The 14,330-nt window shown below is 56.6% G+C and overlaps 9 protein-coding genes across 9 annotated transcripts; 5 read left to right on the forward strand and 4 right to left on the reverse strand.

Annotated features, from left to right (window-relative positions):
* Window positions 1–84: 84 nt before the first annotated feature.
* CHGG_05207 (uncharacterized protein) lies at window positions 85–891 on the forward strand (the record flags this gene model as incomplete). Its single annotated transcript, XM_001224420.1, has 1 exon — window positions 85–891. The coding sequence occupies one exon, from the start codon at window positions 85–87 to the stop codon at window positions 889–891; it is 807 nt and encodes a 268-aa protein (XP_001224421.1).
* Window positions 892–1,673: 782 nt separating this feature from the next.
* Window positions 1,674–2,993, reverse strand: CHGG_05208 (uncharacterized protein; the record flags this gene model as incomplete). Its single annotated transcript, XM_001224421.1, has 1 exon — window positions 1,674–2,993. One exon carries the CDS (start codon window positions 2,991–2,993, stop codon window positions 1,674–1,676), a length of 1,320 nt encoding a protein of 439 aa, XP_001224422.1.
* A 431-nt stretch (window positions 2,994–3,424) lies between these two features.
* Window positions 3,425–4,222, forward strand: CHGG_05209 (uncharacterized protein; the record flags this gene model as incomplete). The annotated part of the gene is made up of 2 exons (XM_001224422.1): window positions 3,425–3,680; window positions 3,762–4,222. The coding sequence occupies 2 exons, from the start codon at window positions 3,425–3,427 to the stop codon at window positions 4,220–4,222; spliced, it is 717 nt and encodes a 238-aa protein (XP_001224423.1).
* Window positions 4,223–4,657: 435 nt separating this feature from the next.
* CHGG_05210 (uncharacterized protein) lies at window positions 4,658–5,659 on the reverse strand (the record flags this gene model as incomplete). Its single annotated transcript, XM_001224423.1, has 2 exons — window positions 4,658–4,716; window positions 4,792–5,659. 2 exons carry the CDS (start codon window positions 5,657–5,659, stop codon window positions 4,658–4,660), a joined length of 927 nt encoding a protein of 308 aa, XP_001224424.1.
* Window positions 5,660–6,960: 1,301 nt separating this feature from the next.
* On the forward strand, window positions 6,961–8,471 carry CHGG_05211 (uncharacterized protein; the record flags this gene model as incomplete). The annotated part of the gene is made up of 2 exons (XM_001224424.1): window positions 6,961–7,054; window positions 7,114–8,471. 2 exons carry the CDS (start codon window positions 6,961–6,963, stop codon window positions 8,469–8,471), a joined length of 1,452 nt encoding a protein of 483 aa, XP_001224425.1.
* Window positions 8,472–8,705: 234 nt separating this feature from the next.
* Window positions 8,706–9,355, reverse strand: CHGG_05212 (uncharacterized protein; the record flags this gene model as incomplete). Its single annotated transcript, XM_001224425.1, has 3 exons — window positions 8,706–8,757; window positions 8,818–9,237; window positions 9,294–9,355. 3 exons carry the CDS (start codon window positions 9,353–9,355, stop codon window positions 8,706–8,708), a joined length of 534 nt encoding a protein of 177 aa, XP_001224426.1.
* Window positions 9,356–10,289: 934 nt separating this feature from the next.
* Window positions 10,290–10,574, forward strand: CHGG_05213 (uncharacterized protein; the record flags this gene model as incomplete). Its single annotated transcript, XM_001224426.1, has 2 exons — window positions 10,290–10,499; window positions 10,554–10,574. The coding sequence occupies 2 exons, from the start codon at window positions 10,290–10,292 to the stop codon at window positions 10,572–10,574; spliced, it is 231 nt and encodes a 76-aa protein (XP_001224427.1).
* A 1,575-nt stretch (window positions 10,575–12,149) lies between these two features.
* Window positions 12,150–12,981, reverse strand: CHGG_05214 (uncharacterized protein; the record flags this gene model as incomplete). The annotated part of the gene is made up of 2 exons (XM_001224427.1): window positions 12,150–12,413; window positions 12,520–12,981. 2 exons carry the CDS (start codon window positions 12,979–12,981, stop codon window positions 12,150–12,152), a joined length of 726 nt encoding a protein of 241 aa, XP_001224428.1.
* Window positions 12,982–13,493: 512 nt separating this feature from the next.
* On the forward strand, window positions 13,494–13,699 carry CHGG_05215 (uncharacterized protein; the record flags this gene model as incomplete). The annotated part of the gene is made up of 2 exons (XM_001224428.1): window positions 13,494–13,537; window positions 13,612–13,699. 2 exons carry the CDS (start codon window positions 13,494–13,496, stop codon window positions 13,697–13,699), a joined length of 132 nt encoding a protein of 43 aa, XP_001224429.1.
* Window positions 13,700–14,330: the final 631 nt, after the last annotated feature.

The following is a 14,330-nucleotide window of genomic DNA, read 5'->3' on the forward strand; positions in this document are numbered from 1 at the left end:
CCGAGCTGGTCGAACAATCTTTTTTCTGTTTCTATTACATCAAGTTGTGACTTTCCTGCCCAGGTCGAATATAAATAAGTAAACATGTACCTAAACAAACGGCTTGCCGATTTCGAAAACCGACTCCAAGACCCGATCTGGACGACGAGTCGAGGCGGCAAGAAGACGGCGGCGAGCGTTGTCCTCACCGCCTGCCGCAAGATTCAGCAGAGACTCAGCTCGAGGAGGGGCAACAGGGGCCGACCGCGAACCTTGGGACCTCAAGGGCCTACGGCGGTGGAGAGAGCCGCGGGCACGGTCATGCGCTGGACGGGGGGAACCGTTGATACGAACAGGGTAGTAGAAGAGGCTTGGAAAGCCAGGTGGTTAAAGGAACGGGACGGCAGGGCAATCACCAGGCCGGCGGACGACTTTGACCATCAGCAGGAGACGCTATTCCGGAACGAAACCCTAAGGAGGCACGACGGTCTCAGCAAGGCAAAGAGCTCACTGCTGATTCAAATCCGGACGGGAGCAATAGGCTTACGGGACTTCTTGTTTACACGGGGAGTCCCGGAGGTTCTGACTCCTGCCTGCGAGTGTGGCGAGGGACGAGAGACTGCCGAACACCTGGTAGTATGGTGTTTGGCCCCACCGTTGACTAGAAGATGGGAGAGAACTGGAATTCGGACACGACGGGACTTTTACTCTGTTCTACACGGCATCAATCCCACGACATGCACGGCTCGCGAGGAGAGTTCTCGACTGGCTGATGGACTCGGGGAAGCTGCCGATGTACAACTTAGCCAGGAGGCTCGAGCTGGAAGCGGCGGCCTGAAGCGCCCCCGTTCGGAGGCCAGGAGGCCTCCTCTCTTTGTATATGTGGGCTCACTAAAACGCATCGCTCCTTGATTGTTGGTATGGGTTTTTCACCCGGCCCGGGAGGGCACGGTTTTCCTGTACACTAAATAGCTGAGGGTCCGGCACGCCCTAGGGCATAGCGGAGTATGAATAATAATAAATAAGTAAACAAGAAGCGGGAAGGAGCTTCGGCACTCCATCATCAATGGGCATCGCCACGGTCTATATTAAGAATGGAACTCGTGCTACCGTATACAATGGATTGTATTGAGTGGTAGACTGAGATCATTGGTCGTAGGTAGGAAGTACTATCTTAAGTCACAATGAATCCGGGCTGTATATTACCTAACTTAAGTTGTGTTGTGGCCGTCACTTTCCAACTGATCCTCGCTGCAGACCGTTCTGGTTTAGGCAATGAATGGTAAGAGCGTGTACAGACCTGATTAACCTCCTCTTTCAAAGTACTGCGAGATACTCCTGAGCTGGGCCCAGTCCATTTCTCTTCGATTTTTGTTGTTGGCCGGCAAGCTTATTCCCCTTGATTTTTGGGCTGGGTTTCCCGCCCTGAAGTTGAACCATTCATTGAAAGAACAAGGAAAAACAAGAAAAGGAGGGAAGGATGGGAGAAAATGATACAAGCAAAAGGAAGAAAGATCTAATCGTCAGAGAGGAGTGAGCTCGGAGCCACTTAGGGGAAAGAAAGCTAGAAACAAACATCGGCACCTAACTATTTCGTTCACACGCATAAACCTCAACTATCATTCCGTCATAAACTTCATTCAAGTCATGATCATGGCACCTTCTGGTCTCGCCACCCCGACCAGGGCAACCATTCAATACCAACAACTCCCACGGCATCCTCCAAACATTTCCGGCGGACCCCTTGCCACGGTCTCGTCCGTGATGGGGCACGAACCGCCTTGCACCATATACTTCCTAATAGCATGCACGACATTCTCCCTATCCTCCGTGCGGGGGGGCTCAGGGTGACCCAACATCTTCCACCTTCCCTCGTCCCCGCACAACCCGCTCCAGATAGTAGCGTCCTCCAAAGTGAGCATATCCCGCATCTCGGCTAGCGCAGAAGGCCAGTGGTCGTCGAGCCACACGGCAAACAGCTCGAGCCGGCGCAGGGTGTCCTTGTGGCGTGCCAGGACATCCATGAGCAGCGACTTGGTCAGGTTCATGCCGCCGAAGCTGAGCGAGGCCAGGTGCGGCCAGTGCTGGCCCCGGCGTACGACGTCTCGCAGCCAGCCCTCGCTCACGCCGGGACCCCTGGGTGACAGGGAGCAGAAGGCGATGGCGAGGGCGCGGAGGCGGGGCAAGGATCCCAGGAAGTTGGGGAGCATTTTGGCTTCGTTCAGGCGGGCATACTCGGCGAGGTCGGGGTGTTTCGCGCCGAGCCCGAAGCGGTCGATACCGCATACGCAAAAGTGCAGGTTTAGATCGGCGAGGTTGGAAAAGGGAGCAAGCTGGGTTGGGGTTTGTGGGAGGTCTCCGATGGATCGCCACTCTAGTCTGCCGGCTTTGAGGGTTTCCAGTTTTGTCTCGCTTTTCTCGAGGGCGCCCAGGAGCGCTGTCAGAACGCGGCTACCTGGCTTGCCGTGTTGTCTGTGGATGAGCGTCAACGGGGTATAGCTACCCCTCGCCCCGTATCTGTCCGAGCATTGGTGCCATCCTTCACAGTTGATGATGACGCTTCGTAGACCCGTCAGCCTGGGCAGCACTACGGGGAGTAGCTCGCAGATCAGCAGGTTGCCCTGGACACGCGAATGAGCGTCACGCTGCTGGTCAAGTTTGGCGTAGGCTTGCTGTCGGACCTGTCCATCGTCGCTTAGCAGTGTCCGCACAGGGCCCGCCGACCAGGCACCCGCCCAGCTCCTGCGGACCGGGGCGGGCGTGTAGATAAACGATTGGAGGTATTTGGACTTTGCCCGGTCCCTGGCAAGAATGCGGAGGAGGGAGTGGTTGTCCGGGTCCGCATGCACGACGAGGCGACGGAACACAACGCGGGCGCCGATGCCGCTGAACGTCTTACAGACCAGGCGGAAATTACCCGCATCAGGGAGATCGAGCAGGAAGCAGATCCTTAACCAGAGCTCCGGGGGGAGGCTATTAGGGCCGCCCTGTTCCATGTGGCCCGTGTCCGTCATGCTGGGAATGTCAACTGGCCGATCAAGCCGGAAGGTGAACAGTTTCAGGAGGAGTGGCTGATTGTGGAGGGGGACCTGAAGATCGGCTGGAGTGGTCAGCGCCAATCAGAGCATCAGGAGTCGGGATGACCTGATCCGGCTCTCAGCTTCCCGAAAACACCATGCCCGCCAAGTGCAGGGGGCGGCGGCCGCGCGTTCCGCTCCACGCAGCCGCACATATTATGTGTAGACGATCAGCCCTTCTTGCTTGAATTTGGTATCTTGGTATTCAGTGCCCACATACACCCGTGCTTAGCTCTCAAACTTCAACTCCCATTCGTCCGTTCGTCTCTTCGAAGCCGGATACCGGAACCCGATTCGCCCCAAGATTCCCAGCCACAGTCCACCACACTTGACAGTAATACCACTTACACGTATTACAACCTGCAACTATGTCAGTTGCTGATAGCTACCCTGAAGCTAGCATGGCTACTCACCCCTTCTTCCCTCCTGATCTGGAGCTGCCCGGTTACGTGGCGAACCCAACTTCAGTACCGATTCTCCTCGCCTTGTTCGCGGCCGGCGTGGGTTTCGTCTTTTCGGCTACCGTCATCTTGGCGCGTGCAGTTCAGGCCAGCATATCCAAGGGCAAGCTGTATACAGCTATGTGGTTTATGCTATGTGGTTGCATCCACCTTTTCTTTGAAGGTATGTGCGGGACTCGGACTGTTCTTACTGTTATCTGTTTCTCCTCTCTGTTTGGGCTTCTACTAACTCTTCTCTCACAAGGCTACTTCGCCTATCACAACGCCGAGATGCCCGCACGGATCGACGTCTTTGGGCAGCTGTGGAAGGAGTACTCCAAGTCGGACCACCGCTACCTGACACGCGACGCCTTTACCGTCTGTATGGAGACGGTGACGGCGGTCGCCTGGGGCCCGCTTTCGTTTCTCATCGGCTGGCTCACCATCAAGGACCACCCCCTCCGTTACCCGCTGCAACTCATTGTCAGCCTCGGCCAGTTCTACGGCGACGTTCTCTACATGGGGATCTTCTTCTTCGACGAGGCCGTCCACGGGGCTGTCTTCTGCCGGCCCGAGCGGTTTTACTTCTGGGTCTACTACGTCATGATGAACGGGTTCTGGTTCGTCATCCCGGGATGGTTGATTTTTGAGGCCGTTGTTGAGTGCACCAAAGCGCTGCGACTGGCGCAGGAGGTTGGAAAGCGGGCATCGCCAAAGTCGCAATGATACCAACGGTGTGAGGGGGTTTATAGAAGGCGATTCTTGTGGTGTGATCTCAACGCCTGTCACATTATAGCGAGATAGGTATTGATCTTGGGAGATACAGGTGGTTTCACTTGATAATAATAATACATTTAATCTTTTATCTTGGCCGTGACCACATCGAATCTGGGCCACGGACGATCATGTGCCCATCGCCTTAAACTCGCTATGGATAAGACGTTGTGGGTTGTTATGCTGAGAGTTAATGTAGGACTGAAGTTGTAAAAGGAGGTCCTAGTTAGGTGTTTGGCCGTTGGTCAATATCATGGATGCCTTTCTCACTTCGCAAGGGCCGTTGCCAGTTGGCACGTGGCTGAGCACTCATCCAACTCGAATCTCACACACGATTCGTGCGCGTTCAGCTTTCTAGACCTCCTATGTCCGCCTCGGGTGTCACCACTACCTACCCAACGGCGTCGGACTCGGATATATCCTCGGCATCTGCATAATCCGTTTGCCTATTAAAATGAAGCTACCATGTCAGCAGCATTCTCACAGACATTAAACATCACGGCTACTCCAGGGGCACTCACGGTCCTCCCACGTCCTCTTGGGGATATTCTCCTCGATCCGGATATGCCACATCCACAAACACCACAGCGCCACCAAACTATCCCGCGACCTCCGCGCCAACGGCACCAGAACCCTCAACCGAAACACCTCCTCCGCGCCCTCCACCGCCTCCCTCGCTTGCACCGCCACCGCCCTCCCCTCAGCATCACTCCACTCCCAATCCCTCCCGCCCCCCTCCTTCACCACAAAGTAATACTCCCCCTTCCTCACCTTCTTCCCCTCCCTCTCCAACCACCTCTTTTCCGCATCCGAGACCACCTTCACCGCGCGATAGCCATGCCGAAAAACCGGACTCTTCTCGACGACCATCTTCCCCAGCGCCTTCCTCGTCTGTGGCTCCAGCCACGCCTGAAAGGGGATGCCCGCGTGCGGCAGCGGCTTGCGGTGCTCGAGCCAGTAGACGTCCTTGGCGCGGCGCGCGAGGGAGGGGCCCGCCACCGCCACCGCGTCCGGATCGTCGTGATTGTTGTTGCGGATGCGCAGGTCCAGGCGCTGGAACTCGATGCGCTCGGCGGCGGCGCCCTGCTCGTGGATGGCGCGCGAGAGCTGGTAGACGGGCTCGGAGTCGGGCTCGCCGGATGGCAGGATCGGGTAGATGAAGCGGCCGTGGATGACTAGTGTGCAGGGGTCGAGCACGGCGTCGGGGTCGGGGGCGGTGGTGTCCGGGCGGGCGTTGTAGGCGGGGGGGTCGTAGGGAGGTGGGTCGTCGGCGGGTGTGGTGGTGGTGGTGGTGGTGGTGGTGGTTGGGGGGTTGTTGTTTTGGCTGCTGGTGGTGGCGGGCGGGGATCCTGGGGTGAAGGGAGGTGGTTGGTCGTTTGGAATGCCCATTTTCTGGTACTTAGGTCTGTTGTGGTTATTAATATTTTATTATTTAGAATATTATGTCGTATGTTGAGGTTGTTGTCAATAATTGGATGAAGTAATTACGATGGTGAGAGATGAGAGGTGCAGCAGTCATTGAGCGAAAACATAAAATGATGTCAGTCGTGAGATGGGGGCGAAAAGGCCATTTCAAGGGATTTATTTCATCGTTGTGGCTCGTGACTCGAGCCGTGAGCCGTTAACCGTGAGCCGTTTCATTGCTAGTAAGTTGAGCGCACAGCCCCGGTCAGCCTGCATTTGTACCTCTTCTGCTGCGTATTTACCTCGTTAGGCGCTCTTGGGCTTGGCTCAAACAAATGCCTCTCCGGGTTTCCTCGGGGCCTGTAACCACAGTGTGCTTTGGGTGTCGCGTTGCTGTCTGCGTTTGCCAAGAAATGATCACGGGGCTGGTAATTGCAACCTAGACGACGAGATGCCTTGGCGTGGCTGTTACAAAGATTGCAGCGGAAAGGCTGCGGATTTCCTGCTTTGGCGGTGCTTTATACGCTCGATAAGGCGCAGGCGATCAGTGGGAATGGGACAGTTGATGAGGGCGCGGATATCGGAAGGGCCGTGGAGTGCCGAGAACCGCTCCGATCCCGCCGACGGAGACCACGGAGTTCTGGGAATTGATAAAAATCGATAAGAGCCGGCGCTTTCCTTCCTTCTGAAGGGCGTGGTGGGGGGTCCAATGAGGGGTTGTCGAACAGAGGAGGAAGGTGAGATGATGGCCATTTTACGAGATGAAAACCTCGATTCGGTCCTCTTCGTGCCTTACTTCTTTCTCTATTTACACCACGGCCGCTTCTCTCGCTTTCTGATTGTCTGCTCGTCTTTAAGTTATTATGACCTCGAAAAGATCACCTTTGCCATCATTGACCTTGACATTAGAGTGCGTTTCTTAACTATTTAGTAATTCTTAATACCTTGCTTGACGTCCCGGAAGTTGCAATCATGACCGGAAATGTGAATCACCCCGCAACAAGCTGCACCTGGTGTCCAATGGGCATCGTGCAAGATGCAGAAACCCCGTTTCCGAGGAAATCCCCAGCCATTCGATGAATAAGAGACCAGAACAGAGATAACAGTGTGGTGGACCCATATGGGACGGATGTGCAGCTAAAAGAGTCATCACCTTCGTTACCCCTCCTTGGCACGCTTACAACTTACAACTGCTTCATCACGGGAAGTTGTTTTGATTTCCAGTTGATCTCCAAATTGAACGGGAAGGTTGCCATCTGTGAGGACCTTGACGACCTTGACGCACCATGCACACTTCCGCCATGGCCCTCGCTGGGTTGGCTGCCACGGCTGCGGCCGAGACCATCCACGGCGCCCTCGTCTTCACCCGCCACGGTGACAGTATGTACAGTTCGAATTCGGCCACTTGAGATCAGGACGGCAATGACTAACTAACCCAGGAACCACCAAGCACTTTGGCTCCCAAGTGCTCACCCCTCTCGGCGCCCAGCAGGTCTTTCAGGTCGGCAGTGACTACCGCGCCCGCTACCTCGACTCATCCTCCCCACACCACATCCAGGGCATCTCCGAGACGGAGTATGTCCCGGCTCAGATCTATGCCAGCGCCCCGGACCAACCCATCCTCCTCAACACGGCCACCTCCTTCCTTCAGGCCCTATACCCGCCCCTAGGTGACACCGTCTCGGCCCAAGACCTCGCCAATGGCTCTTCCGTAGCGAGCCCCCTAACCGGCTACCAGTACGTCACCCTCCACGGCATCAACGACGACTCCCCCGAGACGGTCTGGATCAAGGGCGACGACGACTGCCCGGCCGTGACGGCCGCCTCTGCCGACTTCAAGCAGTCCTCCGAGTACCAATCCCGCCTGGCCGCCACCCGCGACTTCTACCAATCCCTCTACCCGCTCGTGCACGAGGTGTACCCGTCCGCCTCAGACCTCAGCTACGCCAAAGCCTACGACATCTTCGACGTGATCAACGTCGAGAAGATCCACAACGCGTCCTCCCCCGCCCAGGCCGTCACCCCCGCCCAGCTGAACCAGCTGCGCACCCTCGCCGACAGCGCCGAGTTCGGGCTCAACTACAACGCCTCGCAGCCCGCCCGCTCACTCCACGCGGGCACCCTCGCCGGCGCCGTGCTCAACCACCTCAACCAAACCGCCGCCGCCACCACCACCCCCTCATCCTCCGCCCCCAAACTGACCGTCCTCGCCGGCAGCTACGACACCTTCCTGGCCTTCTTCGGCCGCGCCCGCCTGACCGAGGTCTCGGCCCAGTTCTTCGGCCTGCCCGAGTACGCCAGCACCATGGCCTTTGAACTCTTCACCCCTGGCGATGGCAGTGACGACGCGACCGACCTGCACGTGCGCTTCCTCTTCCGCAACGGCACCGTCGGCCGCCTGCAGCAGTTCCCGCTGTTTGGCAGCGGCAAGGCCGACCTGCCGTGGGGCGAGTTTGTTGAGGAGATGCAGCTGATTGGTGTGAGCTCGGCGGAGCAGTGGTGCGGGCTGTGCCGGAGCGAGGCCGTGTTTTGCGCGGCGTACCGTGGGGGTGATTGGGATGGTGATGGTGTGTATGGCTTGACGGGTGGGGACCGCGGGCTGGTGGTGGGCAGGGGATCGTGGGTTGCGGTGCTGGTGGTGATGGCGGTGGCTATTGCTGGGAACTTGGTCTGGGCGGCGATGTGGCTGGTTAGGAGCCGTCGGGCGAAGAAGGAGAGGATGGCGGCGACGGCAGCTGCGGCGGCTGTTGGTCGGGGTTCGGAGAGCGTGAAGAGCTATGACAAGGAGAGCGTCTAATCGTGATTTTGGCTTGGGTGGCAGGCCTAGGAATGGGAGTGACCTTGTCATGATGAGCTCGGGTTAAACTCGGCCACTGGTATGTTGAGTTCAAGGTTGTGACCGATGAATTTCGTCTCAGTGGAAAGTATAAACATGTATTTTGGTGGCGTAGAAAACACAACGATGACATATTTTGTCGCCCGTGGGCTCTCCCACTCCCGTCCCAGTGATTCCTGGGCTTCAGCATCTACATCAAGCACTCGCTGCCGCCTTCCCGCCCGGTTTCCGGCCATACACAAAGTGCCTACAACACCAAGTCAGCAAGCTCCACGTCACCTTCCGGGCTCTCTCAGCATCAACTCACATGGGCCAATACGAGTGCACCCGGGGGTCCTTGATCGCCTTTCTCGCGTTGGTCGCGAGCGCCATGGCGTCTTCATGGCTCCAACCGAGGAATCTTGTTGCCGGCGCGAGAATGGCCGGCTCAATGACCTGGTCCGTGTTGAGCAGCGACCACCTACCGAGCGTTTTGTACTTGGGATCACGCGCCCAGGTGTTGATGGGCCATTTGTGCACGATCTCGACGACGTCCTCGAACCCGACCTCCTCCAGGAAGGTCTTCCACTGCTGTGCAAAAGTCAGAGGACGCTGGGCGATCTCCATGGCTTTCATCAGTGTCGTGACCCAAAGCCACAGATCCGAGTCCTTTTTGAGCGTGCCGTCGTCGCAGCCGAGCGGGCAGGCCATGTCCTGGATCTCCAGGTAGCCGCCAGGTTCGAGTTGGCTAGGGGAAGGAGTTGTTAGTCAAGGGGCGGATTTATCATAATGTGGTTGACTTACTCGAATGCCTTCCGCACGATTTCCTTGGGGTCGCTGAAGGAGCCATTCATGATGCGACCCATGATGAGATCGAACTTCTTAGACCACGTCCAATCCTTTTCAAGATCATCAACCTAGTATGCGGTTACGGCCGTCAGCTCCGTTCGAACGTCTCCCGAGCTTGCCATTGATTTACCTCGAAACTGCAGTTCGGCGGCAGTCTGTTGCGGTTAGTAAGAGATGTTGATTTTAGGATTCGGGAAAGACAAACATGCGCGGCTGGATAGGACTGAGGTCTACACCAATAACCTGAAGAAAGGTCAGCAAGCACTCTGTATCCACAGGTCCAGAGTCAGTCGCACCTCTGCTTCGGGATGCTGATCCGCTGCGGGTGACCATCGAAGTTAGCTTCCTTCTTCCCAAAAGAAGACTGAGATCCTTACCGTAGTCGATACACCACATCCCGGTCCCCGCGCCAAGGTCGAGGACCCTGTTAGCCCCTTCATTCTTTGGGCATACGCAGAGTCCACCGTCGAGCGTCAGGCTGAAGATATGATGCTGCAAGTCTGCCACGGAAAGACGGTCAACTGGTGATTCCACACCTCCGTCTTGGTTCTATTAAGCTCACCTAGTCTCTCAATCTCCGCCTATGGTCGGCTGGTTAGTGTCGGACGCTGGACGGAGGAATCTCGGGTCATACGCACATTGTCGTTAGGGAAGAGGTATTCTATTCCTTGGTAAGCGAATCTGAGTTCATCAAGAAACGGTAAGAAGACGTACTTCCGGCGCTCATGGAATGATAAGTGCGTCCATTCTCAGTCTGGTAGTTCATGATGCTGGATCGCAGCGAACTCAGACTTTCCGTCAGGGGCTTGTAGTCAAACGAACCCCCGTAAGTTCCTCCATTCAATGTCTTAAACGGTCATTCCTTGGTAAGCTTACCACGGAGAGTCCTGAGTCGGTTTCCTCATTCTCGTCGGCCACCTAAAACCACACATTAATCAACATACTGCCTGAATGGGAATGCATAAAAGGAGACCCACGAGTTCGACGCCATGTTGCTGTGGGCCGGCGGCCTGCACAGACTCTGATGCCGTGGGCGCTGCTGGAGCTGCTGGAGCTGCTGGCGCTGCTGATGCTGCCGGAGCTGCTGGATCGGCTGGCGCGGCTGGAGCGGCTGGAGCTGGCTTTGCCGCCGCTGCTGCTGGCGTTGATGTTGCTGGCGCTGTGGGCGCTGCTGGTGGCGTAGTAGTAGACATGGCTTTGGCACTACCCGAGGAGCGTTGGAACCTGGAGGAGTAGGTACGGAAGGGGGGGGTATGCTGGGCAAGCAAGTCAAGAAGAGAAAGCCTGGGCGAGACGGTTGCCAAAGGTGCCTATGTGCGCAAACATGGGCCCATGGAAGCGAATTTAAATCACGGCGCAAGCCGCGGCAAGCGAGTTTGGAACCTGATAGTTATGGCCTGGACCGTCTAAGATGCATGCCACATGGCCGAATGGGTCATCTATAGCGCGCATCATAACGACTCGGGCCGTTGCGATTGGAACCAAGGAAGTAGCCGCGCGGGGAAGCATGTCGCGGCCCCGGAGGCCCCCTGTGGCTTGTTCGACCTTGCCTGGTTAGGTGCCGAGTGTACGAATTTGGATCGGTGCAGTACTAGCTTGACATCAATCACAAGGAGCCTCCTATTAAGTTTCCTTTTTCTCTTCCCTTCTGCCCCACACACTCTCAAGTTTTCCGTTTCTCCGCTCTCTCAAAGCTGATAGACACAAGGGCCAACCTAGGAGTGGCACGGAAAACTCGGCAAAACTAGAGACAGCGAAGTGGAAAGTCGAGGAGGTATTCGTACTTGGGCTGCCGATGATCAGGCCTTGGTCTCGCCAATACCAGGACCCATAATCAATAATCATGGGGCTTTGGGTATGTACAACGTGACAGCGTGTGATGTACCAGCCCAGGCCACTAGTATTGGCTCATGGCGGGAAACTAGCATGCGAATGGGGGGCCGCGCTGCTCAAGATGGGAAGTGTCTTGTCAGGCTTCGACGAGACCAAGTACCTAATGACAGCATTAATCCTGTCGAACCGAACAAAACCGTTGAAATTGGAATAGCCGCGAGGGCCTTGCCGGATCCGGTGTTGTAAGTGGAAGATCCTTCAGGCTGTCCAACAGGTGGCTTGGATCCTACCCCCAGCCAGCAACACCGGGAACAGTGCATTTTGCCGCGTCAGATGTTGCCCTAAACTCAATATGCACCGCCATCTTGCCCAACATCTCGCACAGATAACGCAAGATTTTATCCCATTCCTTACCCACCTAAGTAGCGGGACGGGCCGAGGGGGGATGCTGCTCCATCTCGCCAACAGTGACCCCCTTCTTTGCTCCACAGACCCCCCACGCCACGTTGGTTCTCCAAGCCCTAACCGGTGCACAGTTGCCCTACCAATATTCTAGCCCCTGCCAAACGGTTTGAGCGGCACCGCAGTTCCTCTCCGCGTGTGATGTATGTACTGTATAACCAATTGGGTAAGATGCAGTGTTTCTCTCTGCTTGGACAACACTTGGCGCCACTGGATGCTAGGGGAGAGCCAACATGGGGCCAACAACCAGGGCCAGCCCCAGTCTGCGGGAACTAAACTGACGCCCATAGGAGGGGGCAGATAATGGATGTGTGGACCGACTAGTGCACAAAGACAAGAGCGGTATGTCCATGTCTCACTCAAATCTAGGTGCTTTCATTTTGAAACTGCAGCCCCATTCTTGAAGCAACCCTGCACGTCGAAGTACGACGTCTTTCCCGCCACACCCTTCCATATGTAATTACACAACCCCCAACCCCCTCAACCCCAACCACAAACCCAACCACCAACCCCCTCCTAAGCAGCGCACTTCTCCCAATCATAGCTCACGCCCTGTTGGATGCCATAGTACTGCTCCTCGCCGTCCTGCAGGGTCAGGTCGGAGGCGACGGAGCCCTTGGCACCCTCCTTGGTGGCCGACAGCGTGAGCTCGGTGCGGTACTTGATGGTGCCCGTGCCACACGCCGGCAGCGGCCACTGCACGAGCTCCGCGGCGGCGGGCGAGGTGTCCGAGTACGAGTCGGCGGCGCGCGGGCCGGCGATGGTGATGCTGTCGACGATCTGTGGGGTGTGTCAGTGTGGAAAGGATGGGGGTTGGTGGATTAAGTTGAAAGGAGGGTTTGGGGCGAGCAGTGTTGGTGTTGTTCGCAGGGTTTTGGTAACTGACCTTGTCCGCTCCATCCGTGTCGTAGGTGAATGTCCACTTGGCCTCGACGCCCTCGTCAAGTTCGTAGTTTGCCAGCATCCGCGTGCCGTTCTTGTGCAGCTTCAGGCGGTACTCGGCGGGGTCGGCCGGTGCCCCGCTCTGTACCAGCTCGGTGTACTTCAGCGTCGTCTCGCACCAGATGGACGCCTCGGGGTTCGCGGCATCTACGTTGAGGTGGATGTGGGGGTAGGCAAAGTGCCAGTAGTAGATCTCGCTGCCGTCAACCGTGTTCATGCCAAACGTAGGCCTAGTGGCGCGTGCTTCGGTCTCGCCAAAGTCGGGGCATCCCGGGCCCTCGAGCGCCGTGATCTCAAAATTCCAGCTCCACGGGAGGATGCGGATCGGGTCGTCGGCGACCACCGGGCTGGGGCGAGCAATCGCCGTGCCCATGAGGGCGGCGAGGACAGGAAGACCGGACAGCATGTTGTTTGAGTAGGGGTTGTAAGATTTGGTGAGAATCGAGCAGCGAGTGAAGTGTGGGTGTCAAGACATGGAAGACGGACGTCGTCCAGCGCCACTTTATAGACCGTTAAGCTTATTCACGATCTCCCGGTAGCGCATCGGGACTTCGTTACATGTTAATCTACACTTAATCTCGATCTCCTGTCAACTGGTCTGGGGAGCATCGGTGGTCGGGCACTCACAGGGCCTCGGGGAGATGTTACCCCGCGTCGACATCGTGTTGGATGGCCAGTTTCTGGCAGAAACCGGAGGCACAGGGCCCGAATGCTCCCCAGAATTTGCTTACGGGCGGGCTCCCGGCTACGCGGTTCAAAAAGGCCCAGGAGAGATTCATCCGTTGCCTCATCGATCCACGGCGAGTCGCAGTCTTGTATCTTAATATATGTCCCGTCAAACATGTTTGGTCTCCAGCCGGCCTTCCTGCAGCACCGTTGCATCAGCTGCTGCACTGGCGCCTTGGGATCCAAGTCAACATGGAGTCCGAGAGCTCGGACTCCTTTGACAGGGAAGATCTGCGGTGCACGCTCGAGCAGAGGCCATGCAGAGCAAGCACCGGATAAAAAGAAAGTTCCAAAAGACAACTCCCAACAGTAAAGTTCCCGAAGAGTCTCATTTGGGAGCCAAGTCGAGTGAAGGACGAGTTCGAATTAAACAAGGCAACCGCAAGGATCCAAGATGACGGCAGACAATCATAGGAGAAAAGACATCCGGCAAGGCCTGGTATTCATATCAATGGTGTGGTCGATTGTCTGATAACTGTTTTCGTAGGAGGCCACTGAGCGTTATGGCGTCTGTAAGTCATCTTGGTGATTAACAATTGAGTCTCTTTTCAAAGGTGGAAGCCCCTGGACTCAAGCTATTAGAAGGGATTGGGTCAAGCTGCTGCCCAGGTCGTGGACACGGTGGCTCGCCCAGACATCGCCTACTACCTACCGAGGCCAAATGCGGAGATGGTGATTCCATAATCGGGGTCTCAACATAACAACTGCGGAAAGTTCCTATTCCCTCACAGGCCATGCATGCTGTATGTACGCGTGCCATACACAACACAGGAACGGATGTTGCCCTAAAGTTCGGGCTGCTATAATATCAACCAGGGGTATAATACTGACACATTGTAACCGTTGACGGGCATACACATTCCCGACCTCCGTCTGCCGTTGGGTAGATGAAGAGTTCGTTGCTGCCGATGCAACTCTGCAACTCGGAGCTATGAGGTAGGCCGCCGCGGCCGTGACCGTGGGCCGCGCTGTTTCGTGGTGCCATCCGCGCACCCCATTCTCGGCAGGGCGCGGTCAACGGCGCGGCAA

This window comes from Chaetomium globosum, genomic scaffold (assembly GCF_000143365.1).
Source record: "Chaetomium globosum CBS 148.51 scaffold_4 genomic scaffold, whole genome shotgun sequence".
In the NCBI taxonomy this organism is placed as follows: Eukaryota; Fungi; Ascomycota; class Sordariomycetes; order Sordariales; family Chaetomiaceae; genus Chaetomium; species Chaetomium globosum.